Source organism: Topomyia yanbarensis, chromosome 1, assembly GCF_030247195.1.
Source record: "Topomyia yanbarensis strain Yona2022 chromosome 1, ASM3024719v1, whole genome shotgun sequence".
NCBI classification, from domain to species: Eukaryota; Metazoa; Arthropoda; class Insecta; order Diptera; family Culicidae; genus Topomyia; species Topomyia yanbarensis.
The window spans coordinates 40563663-40578552 of record NC_080670.1 but is presented as its reverse complement, the minus strand read 5'-3'; the positions used below and the strand labels follow the sequence as shown (position 1 = coordinate 40578552).

At 38.8% G+C, this 14890-nt stretch overlaps 3 protein-coding genes across 3 annotated transcripts in view; 2 read left to right on the top strand and 1 right to left on the bottom strand.

The window, feature by feature from the left end:
- Window positions 1–4956: 4956 nt before the first annotated feature.
- LOC131677435 (cytochrome c oxidase subunit NDUFA4) lies at window positions 4957–5948 on the top strand. The gene is made up of 3 exons (XM_058957262.1): window positions 4957–5122; window positions 5259–5405; window positions 5710–5948. Exons 1-3 carry the CDS (start codon window positions 5081–5083, stop codon window positions 5770–5772), a joined length of 252 nt encoding a protein of 83 aa, XP_058813245.1. The 5' UTR covers window positions 4957–5080; the 3' UTR covers window positions 5773–5948.
- Window positions 5949–5954: 6 nt separating this feature from the next.
- Window positions 5955–6477, bottom strand: LOC131695017 (cytochrome c oxidase subunit NDUFA4-like). Its single transcript, XM_058983554.1, has 3 exons — window positions 6362–6477; window positions 6140–6286; window positions 5955–6074 (listed from the first exon to the last, which is right to left on the bottom strand). Exons 1-3 carry the CDS (start codon window positions 6401–6403, stop codon window positions 5955–5957), a joined length of 309 nt encoding a protein of 102 aa, XP_058839537.1. The 5' UTR covers window positions 6404–6477.
- Window positions 6478–7475: 998 nt separating this feature from the next.
- Window positions 7476–14890, top strand: part of LOC131677432 (unconventional myosin heavy chain 6) — a 119741-nt gene continuing 112326 nt past the window's right edge. The window contains exon 1 of the mRNA XM_058957260.1: window positions 7476–8604. Within this exon, the coding sequence (XP_058813243.1) occupies window positions 8580–8604 (25 nt within the window). The 5' untranslated portion in view covers window positions 7476–8579. The remainder of the gene's footprint in view (window positions 8605–14890) is intronic.

The following is a 14890-nucleotide window of genomic DNA, read 5'->3' as shown; positions in this document are numbered from 1 at the left end:
AAATTCAATGTGAATGCACTGTATCAGTTTTTTGCTGAACAGTAAAATTTATTGTTACATGAAATCTTATTGTAAATCTACTGTGAGAACTTGGCATCGAACAATGTTGAAACAGTAATAACTATAATATTTATTGTTTTATGATCGTTTGTAGGGTAAATGTTATTGTAAAATTCTATCCGGGTGGACCCGTGTTGAACGATTTTGAAACAATTTTTTGAACGTCTCAGTGGGTTGGACGATTTTGAAACCAACCGTTCTTAGAGGGTGGTTACGATGTAAAAACTTATTTGTTTACTTATTTTCCTGAATGGAGTCACTATGGATTCCAAACAGCCCCCTGTCAAGGACGACGTCTCTGTACAGCCAGCATCACTGCCATGAGAATCAAAACATAAATTTTGAATCGAATGTTTAAAAGCTGTAATTAGTTACTAAATGTTGATTTTCTGAATAAGATGGTATTATATCATCCCACAAGATGCAAAACGTCGTGTGGAATGCTTGAATATCGTGTATAGTGCCGAACATAATTCTTTGTTTGGGGCTTTATAGCTATAACGCCCCATATTGAGTTCTACAAGATGACGACACGAATGAACTCATAGTGAATAAAGTTCATGTTTGACAATTCTCGGTGGTTTGTTTACCTTGTCAGTTGCGTGAGTGCGAGTGCAACGGGTGCTCATCTATTACATTCGAACTCACTAACTTTCATGTAAACAAACCACCGAGAATTGTCAAACGAAGTTCATTCGGCTCTTTTTGTGGGGTTACGTCGGTTGGTGTAAAACCTAATATGTTGGTCGCTGTCAAACTCCAAATGATGGTATAGGGTTGCCAGGAGGCTGATTCCAAATCAAATGCAACAACCGATTCTGAGTCGGAATCGGTTGTTGCATTTGATTAGGAATCCATAATGACTCCATTCAGAAATCCTAACCGGTTCCGGAATGAGTTTAACTGGGATAGACTCAATCGGTTTCAGAATCGGTTGTTGCATTTGAGTTGGAATCCATACTGACTCCATGCAAGATTCCGAATCAAATTCCGAATGGTTTGACCGGGTTCCCAGTAAAGTTCAGCCGGAAATGAACTGGAATTCTGGCTGGTTCCAGTTCGTACACGGGCTCCAGTGACACAACCGATTCTAGTTAGAATCGGTTGTTGCACTGGAGCCGGAATACGAACTGGAACCAGCCAGATTTCCAGTTCATTTCCGGCTGAATTTTACTGGGTTGGACCTTCCCGTGTATACTAGCGCCACCTCAAAAAATTTAGAGAAAAAGCAAAAAGTTGTAAACAAACAGCATGCATCAGACTAGTGATTTTGAAATAGATTTTATCGGTACGTTTTTGGCCTAAAGCTTACTTTTTATTTATCACTGTTTAAGCTTTTTTTTTACAGCGCTGCATATTTAAATTAAGAACTGAGCGCTTACCCAGTTAAACTCATTCCGGAACCGGTTCGGATTTCTGAATGGAGTCATTATGGATTCCAAATCAAATATAACAACGGATTCCGATTCAGAATCGGTTGTTGCATTTGATTTGGAATCCATACTGACTTCATTCAGGATTCCGAATCAAATTCCGAATGGTTTGACCGGGTAGCAGCTAGAAATTCTTACCTCACTTTGTGAAATTGCTCTTTGTTCTCATTATTGAAATTGATTGTTATGAATAAAAACGTGTTCAAGTTAAGTCCAACGCTAGCTAGATATGATGTCCAAAGACATCACTATAGTCCTTGTATAATCAGCATATACGACATTAATTTATTATGAAGATTTTTAAAAAAAAGTTTTATTAACGGCAAGCGAACTGAGTCAAAATTTCTCAAACGGACCACTCAAATTAAGTGAAATTACAATTTCGATGGAATATCCAATTTTTTGGTAGTATTTGGCATTGCACCAGCATTTTTTGATTTTTTTTTATATATATATATATATATATATATATATATATATATATATATATATATATATATATATATATATATATATATATATATATATATATATATATATATATATATATATATATATATATATATATATATATATATATATATATATATATATATATATATATATATATATATATATATATATAGTTTTCCGTTCCATTCGATAAATTTTAGGTCCAATATACATAATATAACATTATTTTAAAAAAAATCGTTGTAATACGTAAAAACGATTTTTTTGTTTTTTTTAAATAAATCTTATGTAACCTTGCAACCATACATAGAAAAACTGCGGTTGTTTACATCTGGCCTATGAAACCCAAAATGAAAAAAAAAAAAAACTATATGCATTGGATGGTGTTTATGTCAAATAAAAATAACCCTGCGGGAAAACCGGGAAAACATGTATTAATTTTTTCTGACAGGGCGTCATCTGTCGTGAAATTCGATATGTCAAATGCTTCTGATAGTGTCAAATCCAGACTGTCAACATATTTCTTTATTTTAAATTTTAATATTATTTTTACGTTTCCTGAGTTGGGAAAAACATTGTTGCAATCACGAAAATCAGCTTTATCGATGTATGTAATAAAAAATGATTTTTTTCTCTCATTTAATGACCCAATTGTCATAAGACAGATTGTATCGTTGTTAGATTTTCTTTGAACAACCGAAACGAAGATGCCAATGGTGCTGGAAATTATCGTAATAAGGTAATGCTTGTTTTCGCCATTTCAGAAGCTTCACCAATTCGTAGTTATTTTATCTTACTTATCTTATCAGATCAGATCTGATCTGATCTGATCTTATATATTATATCTTATTTTGTCAGATATATGGATTTTAACTCAAATGCAATAATCGAAACCGAATCGGTCCGGAACCCAATCAGAAGCCCAAAACAAATATCAAAATCATTCAACACGGGTCCAACGATGGACGTCTGTTGAACGGTTATTTGGATGTCATCAAACGTTGATCCAAAGAGTGCCCTTCATTGAACTATTTTGAAATCAACCGTTCTTAGGGGGGTTGTTGAATTTAAGCAGGCATTCCGTACACAAGCTAAAATACATATTTATACATTACTGAAACCGCCAGCACATAAATAAAACTTTAAAATGAAGGTCAAACGTTTATTTCGATTATTATGCGAATTTTACCCCCAAATAGACTCACAACAAAATAATTTTGTCACACGAAAATATTCTCACACCGCATCTACCATAGTTTGGTTGTTGCGGTGGCTAACAAAAACAACATTTAACGCCCTCTCTAGGATTGTGCATAAGATATTCGGTTTGTTTATTTGCTGTCTCCCGTGCAATTTTGTTGGGAAAATGAATTTTATGTATATAATATCAATTCATCATTACTATGTTTATTCTGTACACCTGTACACTCGGGATACTAAAAGAAAGCAATGTTGAGAGAGCGAGAGAAAGATTTTGCCATCAGTAAGGACGATGCCGACGCTCTGAGTAGGGAAGGTAGTAAAGTGATGGACATCCATCGTTGGTTGAACTAGGGAGTAGAATATAAACATAGGCGATCTGATCCAATGAATGTAACTCTAAACTCGAAGGTACTTTGAGTCGATCATACCGATACTAAAGAATGGTAAAATAAAGAATGGGAAAGGCATATTATTTAAAGTGATTCTGAGATGCGGTATTATCTATGATTTATGAAAGAAAGCCCTTTTACAGGTTCGGAAGTGTGGTGAAGACCCTACCCGGTTTTCTCACCCAAATACACTCTGCTAACAAATTTAACGTGAGAATATTTATTTTGCTGCAAAATGTGCACGAAAGTCTATCTACAGACGAAACGGGCAATAGTTTTGATTAAATTAAATGTATTACCACAGAGAACAGACGTCCATCTTCAGCATTCAACTTGTGTAAAATCTCTAACGGTTTCGAAGGTAGTTTGGATATCTAAACCAGGTGCGCTACTGTCGTCATGTTTTTTTGTGGCTGAGTGCGACAGAATTGACAGCGGTTATTCCTCTACCCAGTCAAACTAGTCCGGAACCGATTCGGACTTCCAGCATGAATTCCAGCTCAAATGCGTCAACCGATAGAGTCGGAATCGGTTGTTTTCTTTGAGCTAGATTCCATGTAGAATCCATCCAGGATTTCGAACCGGTTCCAGAATCGATTTGATGGATAGTTGGGATAGGTTGGTGTGGCGGCGCTAGTGTTTTTCGTATATTAATTCAAATGTTTACACACGTTTTTTAAATATTTTTATTCGATCATGGATGTCTGTTCTCTGTGGTATTACTTTCAAACTAACCCCGGTCAGCGCGACAAGCAGAAAGTTAGCAAAAGTTGAGCAAAGCGAAATTGATGCTGACAGAGTTTCTGCGAGCATTTTGCGCGATTTGTGCGAGAAATCTGGCAACGAATTCGCTCAAATGCAACAACCGTTTCTGACAGAAGCGGTAAAACCAACCGATGCTGCTCACTTTTATCCAGAATCCAGCCAGAAATGTACTGCCAAGATCTCTGTACGCTTCCTGCCACATCTTTGTCAGATGTTTTGCTCGATTCGTGCTAAATTCTACCAGGTAGGAATTGCCAGGATCTTTGCACAGTTTATGTCCGAGTTATGCCAGGGTTTTGCTCGGTTCCTGTCAAAAGTTGCCAGAAAACGCGAGCGAAACCGAGTTCGCCCTAGCTCAATTAACACGACAGGATACGCGCAGAAATCTGACAGGGCTGCCAAACCAAGACTTACAGAAATCTAGCAGAGCGATCTCTGCCAGAAAATTTGCTCACTGGGACAGTGTGTGATGGTTGTTTTAACTATACAAACAAAAAACTTCTTTTTCCAATTTTTTCTTTGTACTGAAAATGTTTGACCGGGTATGCTTTGGCTGCGTTCCGCTGTTTTCAGTACCGTTTCGAACCGGTTCACAACTGTTCGAGAAACGTCAAAAAATTTCGTTTTCTCTCATGCACGCCACCTGACTGCAACACGATAAACTTTCATCTTTCAATCGTCGACCATATTTTGTGCATTGTGCAGAATTGGTGAGTGAAGTGATCGGAGTTTTGTTTCTTGCAAATCGTTGCCCCGGTAGAAAAAGAATCAATCAAAATGCAGGGATTAAGCCTGGCTAGTCTTAGAAAAAATCCAGCCGTAAGTAGTCGCATGAATTATTGTTTTTCGGAAGTGATGTGACGAATGGAAAAATATTCATTTCTTATGTAACGTCATACACGACAATTTTTCATAGCATTGACAATTTTCTTAAAATTTGCACTTTTCTCGTCAGTTGATTCCGCTGTATGTTTGCGTTGGCATTGGTGCCATTGGAGCTGTTTACTACACCGCTCGTTTGGCTCTTCGTAGCCCCGAAGTCACCTGGAGCCGAAAGAACAACCCGGAGCCGTGGGAGGAGTACAGGAATAAGCAGCATAAGGTGACTTTCTCGTTGCTCTAATAGTGACAGTCATTGTTCATAGACTACAAAATGAAATGAATGTCATCGCCGAAATTGACCATCAATGCTTTCTCGCGATTTTCGGTTGGACCGGTGTAACTTCCAAATGTCAATTATGGGATACGTATGGTTATGATTTATACTGTATCCTGAGCAAGATGCCATTTGATTTTGCAGTCAAAAAATGTCTATTAGTAAAGTTCGTGCATTTATTGTTACTTTTGCACTACCATATTATTGAATTTTCTTATTTCTAACTGTTTCTTCTTGAATTCCGCTACAGTTCTACTCTCCGGTCAGAGATTACAGCAAGGTCGAAAGCCAGGCCCCCAAGTTTAGCGAATAAATCTCGTCCTGCAGAGGAACAACAATAATGTAGCTTCGTTCCACACTAGTGTCCGAATGGCATCTGAGCGTGAATTAGGAACACCTGCGTTCCAGAGTACCAGTTTCACCAGGATGCTAAATTTTGGTGATTAATAAGTATCAGAAATAAAAGTTTATTCATGAAACTGAACATAATTTTTGTTAGTTATTTCCCTTGAATTTTCCTGCATCTTTCGGCATCTCGACTGGTATCACATCGCCGTCCTTGAAAATGGGTGCTAAGCAGGGACGTTTGGAATAATCGTAGGTTCCGGCATATAGCTTTAGGACGTGGAAATTGAGAGAAGTTAGCGTGGGAAAGGTAAACAGTCATTGCTGCGATATACCCGATAGCGTTTATCCCGATGGTCCTGCCATGGTTCTGGATTATTTTTGTGATCCCAAACCACATCTGGATTATACAGACTGGTTCGAACAATGTGGAAGGACATCCAGCATGCGTCGAGTATGCAGAGAGCGTAGATTGGAAGTACCTATGGGGTAAGGAGTGGGTTACCTTTAGTGAATGGGTTTAAAAATATCTAGGATAAGATGTCGGTTAAGCTGACCAGTGGATGTTTAAACGCTTCACGAATGCCCAAGCCACGCATTTTCTGAATTTGAAATCTACCGCGTTTAACAGTGAGTTGCGTAAAAATAGTGACAGGTTCGGTTATAGTCGATAATCAAGGATTACTTCGATGGAAATGAATTTTCAACTTGAAATATGAATTTTTTTGACGATTTCAGAAGGGTCAAAAACAACAGACCCTAAATAGATGAACTTATGCCGCGAGCGGGTCGTGAAGGTTTTGACATACCTAGTTTGAAGGTTCAATTATTCCTGAAGATAGAATAATATAGATTGAAGATGCCGAATAAGCTTTCAATTTACCTACGCTAGTGAGAAAATAGGTCATTCAATATGTGATCAATCAGAAGAGTTAGCTGTATTGGTAGTTCGACTGGAAGCAATTCATCACTTTTTGAATGCGAAATTCGCAAAGTTAGTCCTGGCTGCAGACTGACCGGAATTTATGGATGTTAAGAAAAATGATCTCGGTGCTCCAATTTGTAAGATCTTTTCATTCTTCTTCTTCTCATTCTGTTTGGTTCCACTTGCTGTAGAGACCTGAGGGATGGCATCAGATCTTTTCATTTACCTACGCTCTTTAGGCGGCAATTAACTCATATCGTACAAAAGCCAATCACGACGATTGACATTAACGTGACGAATGAATAATTTTATTTAAAGTCACGTAAATAAAAACAATCGATCAAAAGACGAATGACATTATGCCAAATTGCCATTATGCCAATCGAAACAATACCATTCAAAATGCGTTTCTGCCATTTCTGTTCATCAAGAATATGAATTTCGTTCATTCATACGCGAGAGGGAGAAGGCCTAATCAATCTAACCCATTCATACTGATAGCTATCACTACACCACCTAACGGTCAGGTCTAGCACCCGGCATTTGTTTTGACGGATTTCCTCAGCAAGTCTGCTTTGTGTTGCTCTTTCGCAACAGTAGTACTTACAGCAAAAAGCAGAATGAATCGCGGACTCTCTCTCTCGCTGTTTCGCACTCAGCTCTCATGAGAACTATTTTAACTTCAACAAACCAAACAAACGCAGCTTTTTCACTCACTACTCAGTCTCAGTCAGTCTCCTGTTAGCGTTCGGTCGTGCTAGATGTGTTTAGTGTTTTCGTCGCGTTGTTTGAATAAGATCAAACTGAGAATCAGCTGGAAGGGGGAATTCCCTATCCTGCTGCTGCTGAGATGCACTGAATCGGCTAGCTAACGGTGACTCTTGTACGAGCCCCGTTTGTGTGTGAATTAATATCAGTTTTTTCGGTCGCAATTCAGCAGTTAATCAGCAACATTTAAATGGTAGAAAGGTTTTTTTTTCGCCTAAATAGTGCGAGAGAATTTAGGGCGCTCCCAGTCTTATGCTTCGGTCGCTCGTGCCGTTTCGCTTCGCTAATATCCTTTCGATCCTGTTCTCGGCAGTCGGCAAGCGCCATCTGTTGTGGCAAAAGCAAAGGTGATGGCTGCAGGAAAGGGTGCGTGAATAAAATAGGCAAAATCGAAATTCGTCAAGCGCGAGGAGAAAAGTAAACTTACTTTGAAATTAGATTAGAAGACGGGCTTAGTTGGTCGTCGATCATTATTAGTGGTAGTGCGGTGCAAGTGGAGCCTTGAGAAAACCGATAAATCTGTATGGAATTAAACACGGCCGTGCAGGCTGAATACGCAGGGGTCAGGCGAAAAATCAATTTTACTGCCAGCCGACGATCCTTGGCTGAGTGTGAGAAATTATCGTTCCATTCGTTGGTGAAAAATGTCATTTTGTGTGAGAAGGTGTTGTTTGCAGTTGAATTGATGATAAAAATTGTAATGAAAAGATACACGCCAGAAAAAGGTGTGGTACGTGCTGTGTGTGTGCATGGGGAAAAGTTGGTGAAAATTTTCCGATAGCCACCTCGCTGCTCTAGGTTGGAAGCGGCAGAATATAGTACGCGGGGGTGAAAAACAGGATACATTTGTGTGCTACCAGGCAAGGCAGATCCAGTGTGCCGCGAACAGCAGGCTGTGCCTGTGAGCGAGGACAAGGATTCGTTGCACCAGCTCTCTTTCTCACTGGTAGCTCACAGTCTCGGAGCTTCTGGAGCGCTTGATCGGAGCGAGGTTTCGGGTTTTTGTAACAAGGAGCTGTCATTTTGCGAAACAGGACACTAGTCATTCAGCAGCTGGTGTGTTGGTGGAGCTGGTTGGAAAGATGGCTGTACCAGTGTTTTTGGAGGGTAGGTGGAATTTGATAGAATGGATTTCTTGATTGTGTATCTTATTTAATCATAGATAGTCATATGGCGATCTCTGGGTGGATCGGTGTGTTTAAAAGTTGTGCACCGCATCTCGGATTATGTCAAGTGCTAGATTCTGAGGAGACGAAATCGAAATGAAAATTCGAAGATAGGTTTTGAGAGCATTACATATAAATTGTTTTAAAACAATTTTCTCCTTAGGGAGGTTATAGAATATAAAAAATATCTAAAACTAATTTTAAAACTAAAAGTCGAAACTAGGACAGGTAAGGATACTGAAAAACAGTCAGCCAAAAAAATGATCAAATTTTACCAGTAACAAAGAACCATGGCCACTATTCCTGCTGCGAGAATAATGCATAAAAAATTTCGCCTGCAATAAAATTACAAATCATAATAGAAAAATTTCCGAAATTCAAACATAGCAAATAACACTCTTCGGAACTACACCGTTGCGGTTGACTTTAAGTATATATCATAAGTATCATATTGATACCTTTTCCATTTTTCTTTTTAATTTTTCAAAATATCTCGCAACCCTTATTTGAGAGTGTCCTCAAAACGATATGCATACAGACAACTGCGGATTAGCCAGGAGCTTATAGGACCAGGCTTTATTATTATTTATTATCCTTGCCGACGGGTTGGACTATCAACTTCTATTTAACGCGGTAATAATCCCGCACAAAATATTGCCGAGAACGAGGGAAGGTTACAATATCCATTCGGGCAGTTGTAATTTATAAGTGTGAGAAATATTTCAGAGCGCGTGTGATTTCCTTTCTGGTCTTCGCTTGATAGAGGCGCTAATCTCGCCTGTCGCCTGAAGTACACAAAGAGCACTTTTATGGCGATGCGAACCGTTTGATACAAATTTGAACAACAAAAAATAGAGGAATTCGGCGCCCGCTGTTTCTGTTTTCCTCTTCCTAGGTTCAGTTTATATCACACGCACTTGGTTCGCATCTGGGGTAGAATCGAAGCAAAGCGAAACCGCTGCGAAACGCGATTTTTTGTTTTATCGCAGAGTCTGCGGCCCCCTCCCTCTCATGTTTATTTATGCTCGGAGATTTTGGTGATATCCGGCACTAGAATTGTAAGCGAGTAGGAAAAATGTGAGGAAATGTTCGCGCTAATTTTTTTCCAGTGGTGTTGCAGCTGCGTGGAGAGAAAATTTCAATAATATATTGCTTGTGGCACTAAAACTGGATTCAAACCGCGCTGTGCACTTACTATTTTTCTATTAAATTCTTCTTATAGACTGGTTAGTTCGACTGGTCTATGAAAGTACCATCTCTATCACTTGAAATACGTGTGTTTTGACAGCTAACAGTTTTCAGTAGCAGTTTGATCACTCGCACTTTGAAAGTGCGGAGTTCAGGTTGGTGGGAAGCGCGCAATATTTAAGTGCGAATGATGCAATGACCGAAGATGACGAAGCGTATGGGCAGATGCGGAAGGGTGACTGGTACGCCTGTTCAGCGGAATGTCGAAATTGTAGAGGACTTCCGGTGGAAGTCAGAGTAGAAAAACAGAAAGAAAGGATGAAAAGAAGGAAGACCTACGACTGCGTCAGGAGAGGTCTAGTCGTCAAAGCAAACGACGGCGTGACCTATTCAGCGATCCTCAAAAGGGTAAGAGTAGACCCCAAACTGAAGGAGCCGGGAGCACGTCGTTTGGCATAAGTTCGTTTGGCATAAGTTCATTTGGCATAATGTTCATTTGGCATAACCGTAGGTGACACATACGGTCGTTTGGCATAATGTTCATTTGGCATAATGGTCATTTGGCATAATGGTCGTTTGGCATAATGGTCATTTGGCATAATGGTCGTTTGGCATAATTTGAAATATACATTGAAATCTCTGTTATATTAGGCGTTGACGATGCCTAATGTGGCTACGCCACATCGCTTTAAACGTGGTGCTGTCCGACATCGCTCCGCTCCGTCGGACTTAAACTAGCTGATAGCCCCTATGTTTAAGTAATCCGGGCAAACGAGTGGATCACAGATTCGCTTGCAAGGGGCTGCCGTTCCGACGGGGGTATACAGATTCAAAGAACTGCTCATGTTTGAAAGAAGGAGTCAACTCCTAAGTTTAAGTAATCCGGGCAAACGAGTGGATCACAGATTCCACTCGTTTGCCCGGATTACTTAAACTTAGGAGTTGACTTTCAAACATGAGCAGTTCTTTGAATCTGTATACCCCCGTCGGAACGGCAGCCCCTTGCAAGCGAATCTGTGATCCACTCGTTTGCCCGGATTACTTAAACTTAGGAGTTGACTCCTTCTTTCAAACATGAACAGTTCTTTGAATCTGTATACCCCCGTCGGAACGGCAGCCCCTTGCAAGCGAATCTGTGATCCACTCGTTTGCCCGGATTACTTAAACTTAGGAGTTGACTCCTTCTTTCAAACATGAGCAGTTCTTTGGCGTAGCCACATTAGGCATCGTCAACGCCTAATATAACAGAGATTTCAATGTATATTTCAAATTATGCCAAACGACCATTATGCCAAATGACCATTATGCCAAACGACCAATATGCCAAATGACCATTATGCCAAATGAACATTATGCCAAACGACCGTATGTGTCACCTACGGTTATGCCAAATGAACATTATGCCAAATGAACTTATGCCAAATGAACTTATGCCAAACGAACTTATGCCAAACGACGTGCTCCCGTGTATGTCGACCGGTAAGATTAAAGGTGTTTCAGGTGCCTGGGTTTCGGCCATCAAGCAAGAAACTGATCTGCGCAGGAAAGGACACATTGCTAGAAACTGCACAAAGCAACCGAGGCGCATGTATAGGACCACATGCCGGGACAGAGTACAAAAAAGCAAAAGCAGGCCAATGATGCTGGAAATAAGTCAGCTTAATCTCTATTACGCCATGGAGTGGGGAAGCTGGCTGACCAACGCAAGAGGTTTGTCGAATACCTTGGCGAAGCTGGTGGATGTAAGACTGTGAAATGTAAGCTTCGCTGGTACATTCCGTAAAGACGGTCGGGCATCCCTCAACGTAATATTAGGTAGTCCGTCGCATCAGTTTTAAAGAACCTCAGACAGACAACTGCTTTTAGATGGTGATTGCATTACGCCTCGATAGTGGTGCATCGAGGAGACCGAGATGGTTTATGGGCTTCTGTATGTTTTATGTTTTTTCATACTCTGCACCTGCCCAAACAAACGATCAACCACAAGCCTGTGCACATTGGCATGGCCAAAGTCTATGTCCTATGAAACAAGACTCATGCCTTCAGTTGGACCAATTAACCGAAATGACGCTCGTATTCACTAGACAACATGACCGGGAACTCTTGTGATATGAGAGAACTCTTTCTTCACGGTTATAAAATCAAACTTATAAACGCGAAGTCACATACACGCGACAAATATGTTAACATACAAATGCTTGAGCCCTTCGCGATCATCCACGAAACCTATACCCACAATCTCGCAAACATGATAACATTCCGGTTATAAGGTGAACGTCACAGTACTTGTAAATTTTCAAACGCTGTCTCAAGTGTGAACCTATAAACTCCCGCGCTCGTGCTGTCATGAATCGGTAACTTCCGGATGTCTGTCCTCGGTAGCACCAATACGTAAATCCAATTTTAAAAAAGAAAACTCTCATATCCACTAGACAACACATTCCAAGGCAACACTGTTTTCTAGAATCTGAACCGTACACGAAAAAGTATCAGATTTTCTCCTTAGGGAGTAATATAGCATCAAATTCACGATCCGCGCACGATCGTTCAAGAACACACGAGAATATGTGAAGGGCACACGGCTTTAATATAGAATTTATACACGCGAAGTTACACACACGTTAGCACACGCGACATACAAACCCGCACGCGATCGAACACGTTAACGTACAAATGCTCGAGTCCTTCGCGATGATAAACGCGATTGCAAGGTCCCTACGCCTGCGAATACCTGAACCGTTCAATGAATATCACATTCAGAACCACGACCCGCTACAATTGGTCTAATGCAGTGTTTAAGTGGGCGTCATTGCCTGTCTCGTCTGCAAATTGTAGTATGTGATTCTGACGGCGGAGCCCTTCCGAGAACCTAGCTCTACAGCTCCAGTAGGACAACTCTCGAAAAAAAATATGCGCTTTGTAGGACTTTAATCAAAAAATTTAAATCTACTTACATTTTTTATGCAATCACTTTAACAATCAGAAATATCCTGTAGGCAATGGTGCACAAAAATCAAATAAAAAATTGTAAAAACACACTTATTGTCATTTGAGCATCTCAATGTAGACTAATAAAATGCTGTCATACCACCATTATGATTATTTTCGATGCTCTACACGACAACATTGATATTAGTTCGCGTAGTGCTTCCGATTTTCGATAACAGAGGGAGGTCGGGTTTACCCAACGGTCGGATTTGCCCCCACCTTACCCTATACATGTTTTTAAATTTCATACTAATTGACATACAAAACTAGTTTTATTACAGAATATAATTCTAAGTATCATTTTAAATCAAAATTCATTAACATCATCTTCCAAAATGCGATCGGTTTCGAGATATTTGGAATTTTGCTCCAACAAAAACAATTAATTCATGTAATTATTTCCTTTTAAAAAGTTATTCGCGTTACCCCATCTTTAATTGTCAAAAGTCTAATGTTTATCGTTTTACAGACATATAAGAAGCTTTTTCAATGTACTTGGATTATGGAGAAGCTTTTAATAAAAAAGTTTTCCTAACAACAACTTTTGACAATTTTTTATGATTCTTACTATTTGCAGTCAAAAGTAGAATATTTTTTTTAATATGATTCTAAACGCCATTTTAAATCAAAATGCTTCTTACAAATTTTTTTGTGAAATGTAGTAGTTCTCGAGATATTTTAAATTTTGCTTTAACAACACAATTATTTTGTTTTAATGCGACCTTTTCAGAAGTTATTCGTGTTTCGCCATCAACGATAATTGGTTTTTCGTGAGGCCCATAACATTTCCTATAACTTTCCCATTGACATTAAGGCGATATTGTAAACGTTTGAAAGCTATACAAAAACAATCAAAATATTATTCAACCATAGGATCTGTTGATTAAACTATATAGTTGAATTATATTTCATGTAGCTTTCAAATGGTTTGCAATATCGCCTTGATGTCAATGGATAAGTTATAGGAAATGTTATGGGCCTTACGAAAAACTAATTGCTGTTGATGCAGGAACGCGAATAACTTCTGAAAAGGTCGTAATAAAACAAAATAATTGTGTTGTTAAAACAAAATTTAAAATATCTCGAGAACTACTACATTTCAGAAAAATTTTGTTATAAGCATTTTGATTTAAAATGGCGTTTATTCAAAAATTAAATTCTACTTTTGACTGCAAATAGTAAGAATTGTAAAAATTTGTCAAAAGTTGTTGTTAGGAAAACTTTTTTATTAAAAGCTTCTCCATGATCCAAATACACTGAAAAAGCTTCTTTTAGGTCTATAAAACGATAAACATTAGACTTTTGACAAATAAAGATGGGGTACCGCGAATAACTATTAAAAAGGACATAATCACATGAATTCAAGCAAACTTATTGAAAAGGTCCTATGTGCAAATGAGAGCCTCTCTTTGTTTACTTTCTCTTCCGCTAATAACACGGTCCAGGGTTGTTAATACGATACATTTTTCGCGATAATTTATCGGCGTTACTCGTTAACGATAATGTATCGTCATCGAAAACTCAGTTAACGATAATGTATCGTCGCCTTCATCGTCATAGTCGATAATTGTATCGTCGTATTCATCGTCATTGTCGGTTCATCGGTTATCGCGATACATTTTGCGTTACTTTCCCGTTTATTGGAGTTGATGTTGATGCGGTTAACTTTCAGTTGTTTAGAAATAAATACCTATTGAAGGACATGTTGTTGGCAGTTGAAAATAAATAGTTTTGAACATTTTCTATGCACAGCGGGGATTTTTTTTCAACTTTTCGGGAAAGTGTATCATACTGAAGGGAAAGTTGTTGGCAGTTGAAAATCAATAATTTTGGACATTTTCAATACGCAGAAGGGTCCGACGATGTGTCAAAATGGAATTTTTTTAACTTTTCGAGTGCACAGTGTGGCAAAAAGGTGATCAAAATTGTTTTGACCATGAAGAAAACAAATTTTGAGCTATTGTGTAATTAGTAATTTTTATCACGCAAAGACATATATTGAAAAAACTACTAAACCACTATTATTAGGCCATTGACAAATTATACTACAC

Bases quoted from the DNA above. Each gene is read 5' to 3' on its own strand.
- LOC131677435 (XM_058957262.1), top strand. From the start codon at position 5,081: ATGCAGGGATTAAGCCTGGCTAGTCTTAGAAAAAATCCAGCC. The intron at 5,123-5,258 runs GTAAGTAGTCGC...TTTTCTCGTCAG, and splicing joins GTCTTAGAAAAAATCCAGCC to TTGATTCCGCTGTATGTTTG. The intron at 5,406-5,709 runs GTGACTTTCTCG...ATTCCGCTACAG, and splicing joins ACAGGAATAAGCAGCATAAG to TTCTACTCTCCGGTCAGAGA.
- LOC131695017 (XM_058983554.1), bottom strand. From the start codon at position 6,403: ATGCGTGGCTTGGGCATTCGTGAAGCGTTTAAACATCCACTG. The intron at 6,287-6,361 runs GTCAGCTTAACC...CTTACCCCATAG, and splicing joins AAGCGTTTAAACATCCACTG to GTACTTCCAATCTACGCTCT. The intron at 6,075-6,139 runs GTATATCGCAGC...CACGTCCTAAAG, and splicing joins ATCGGGATAAACGCTATCGG to CTATATGCCGGAACCTACGA.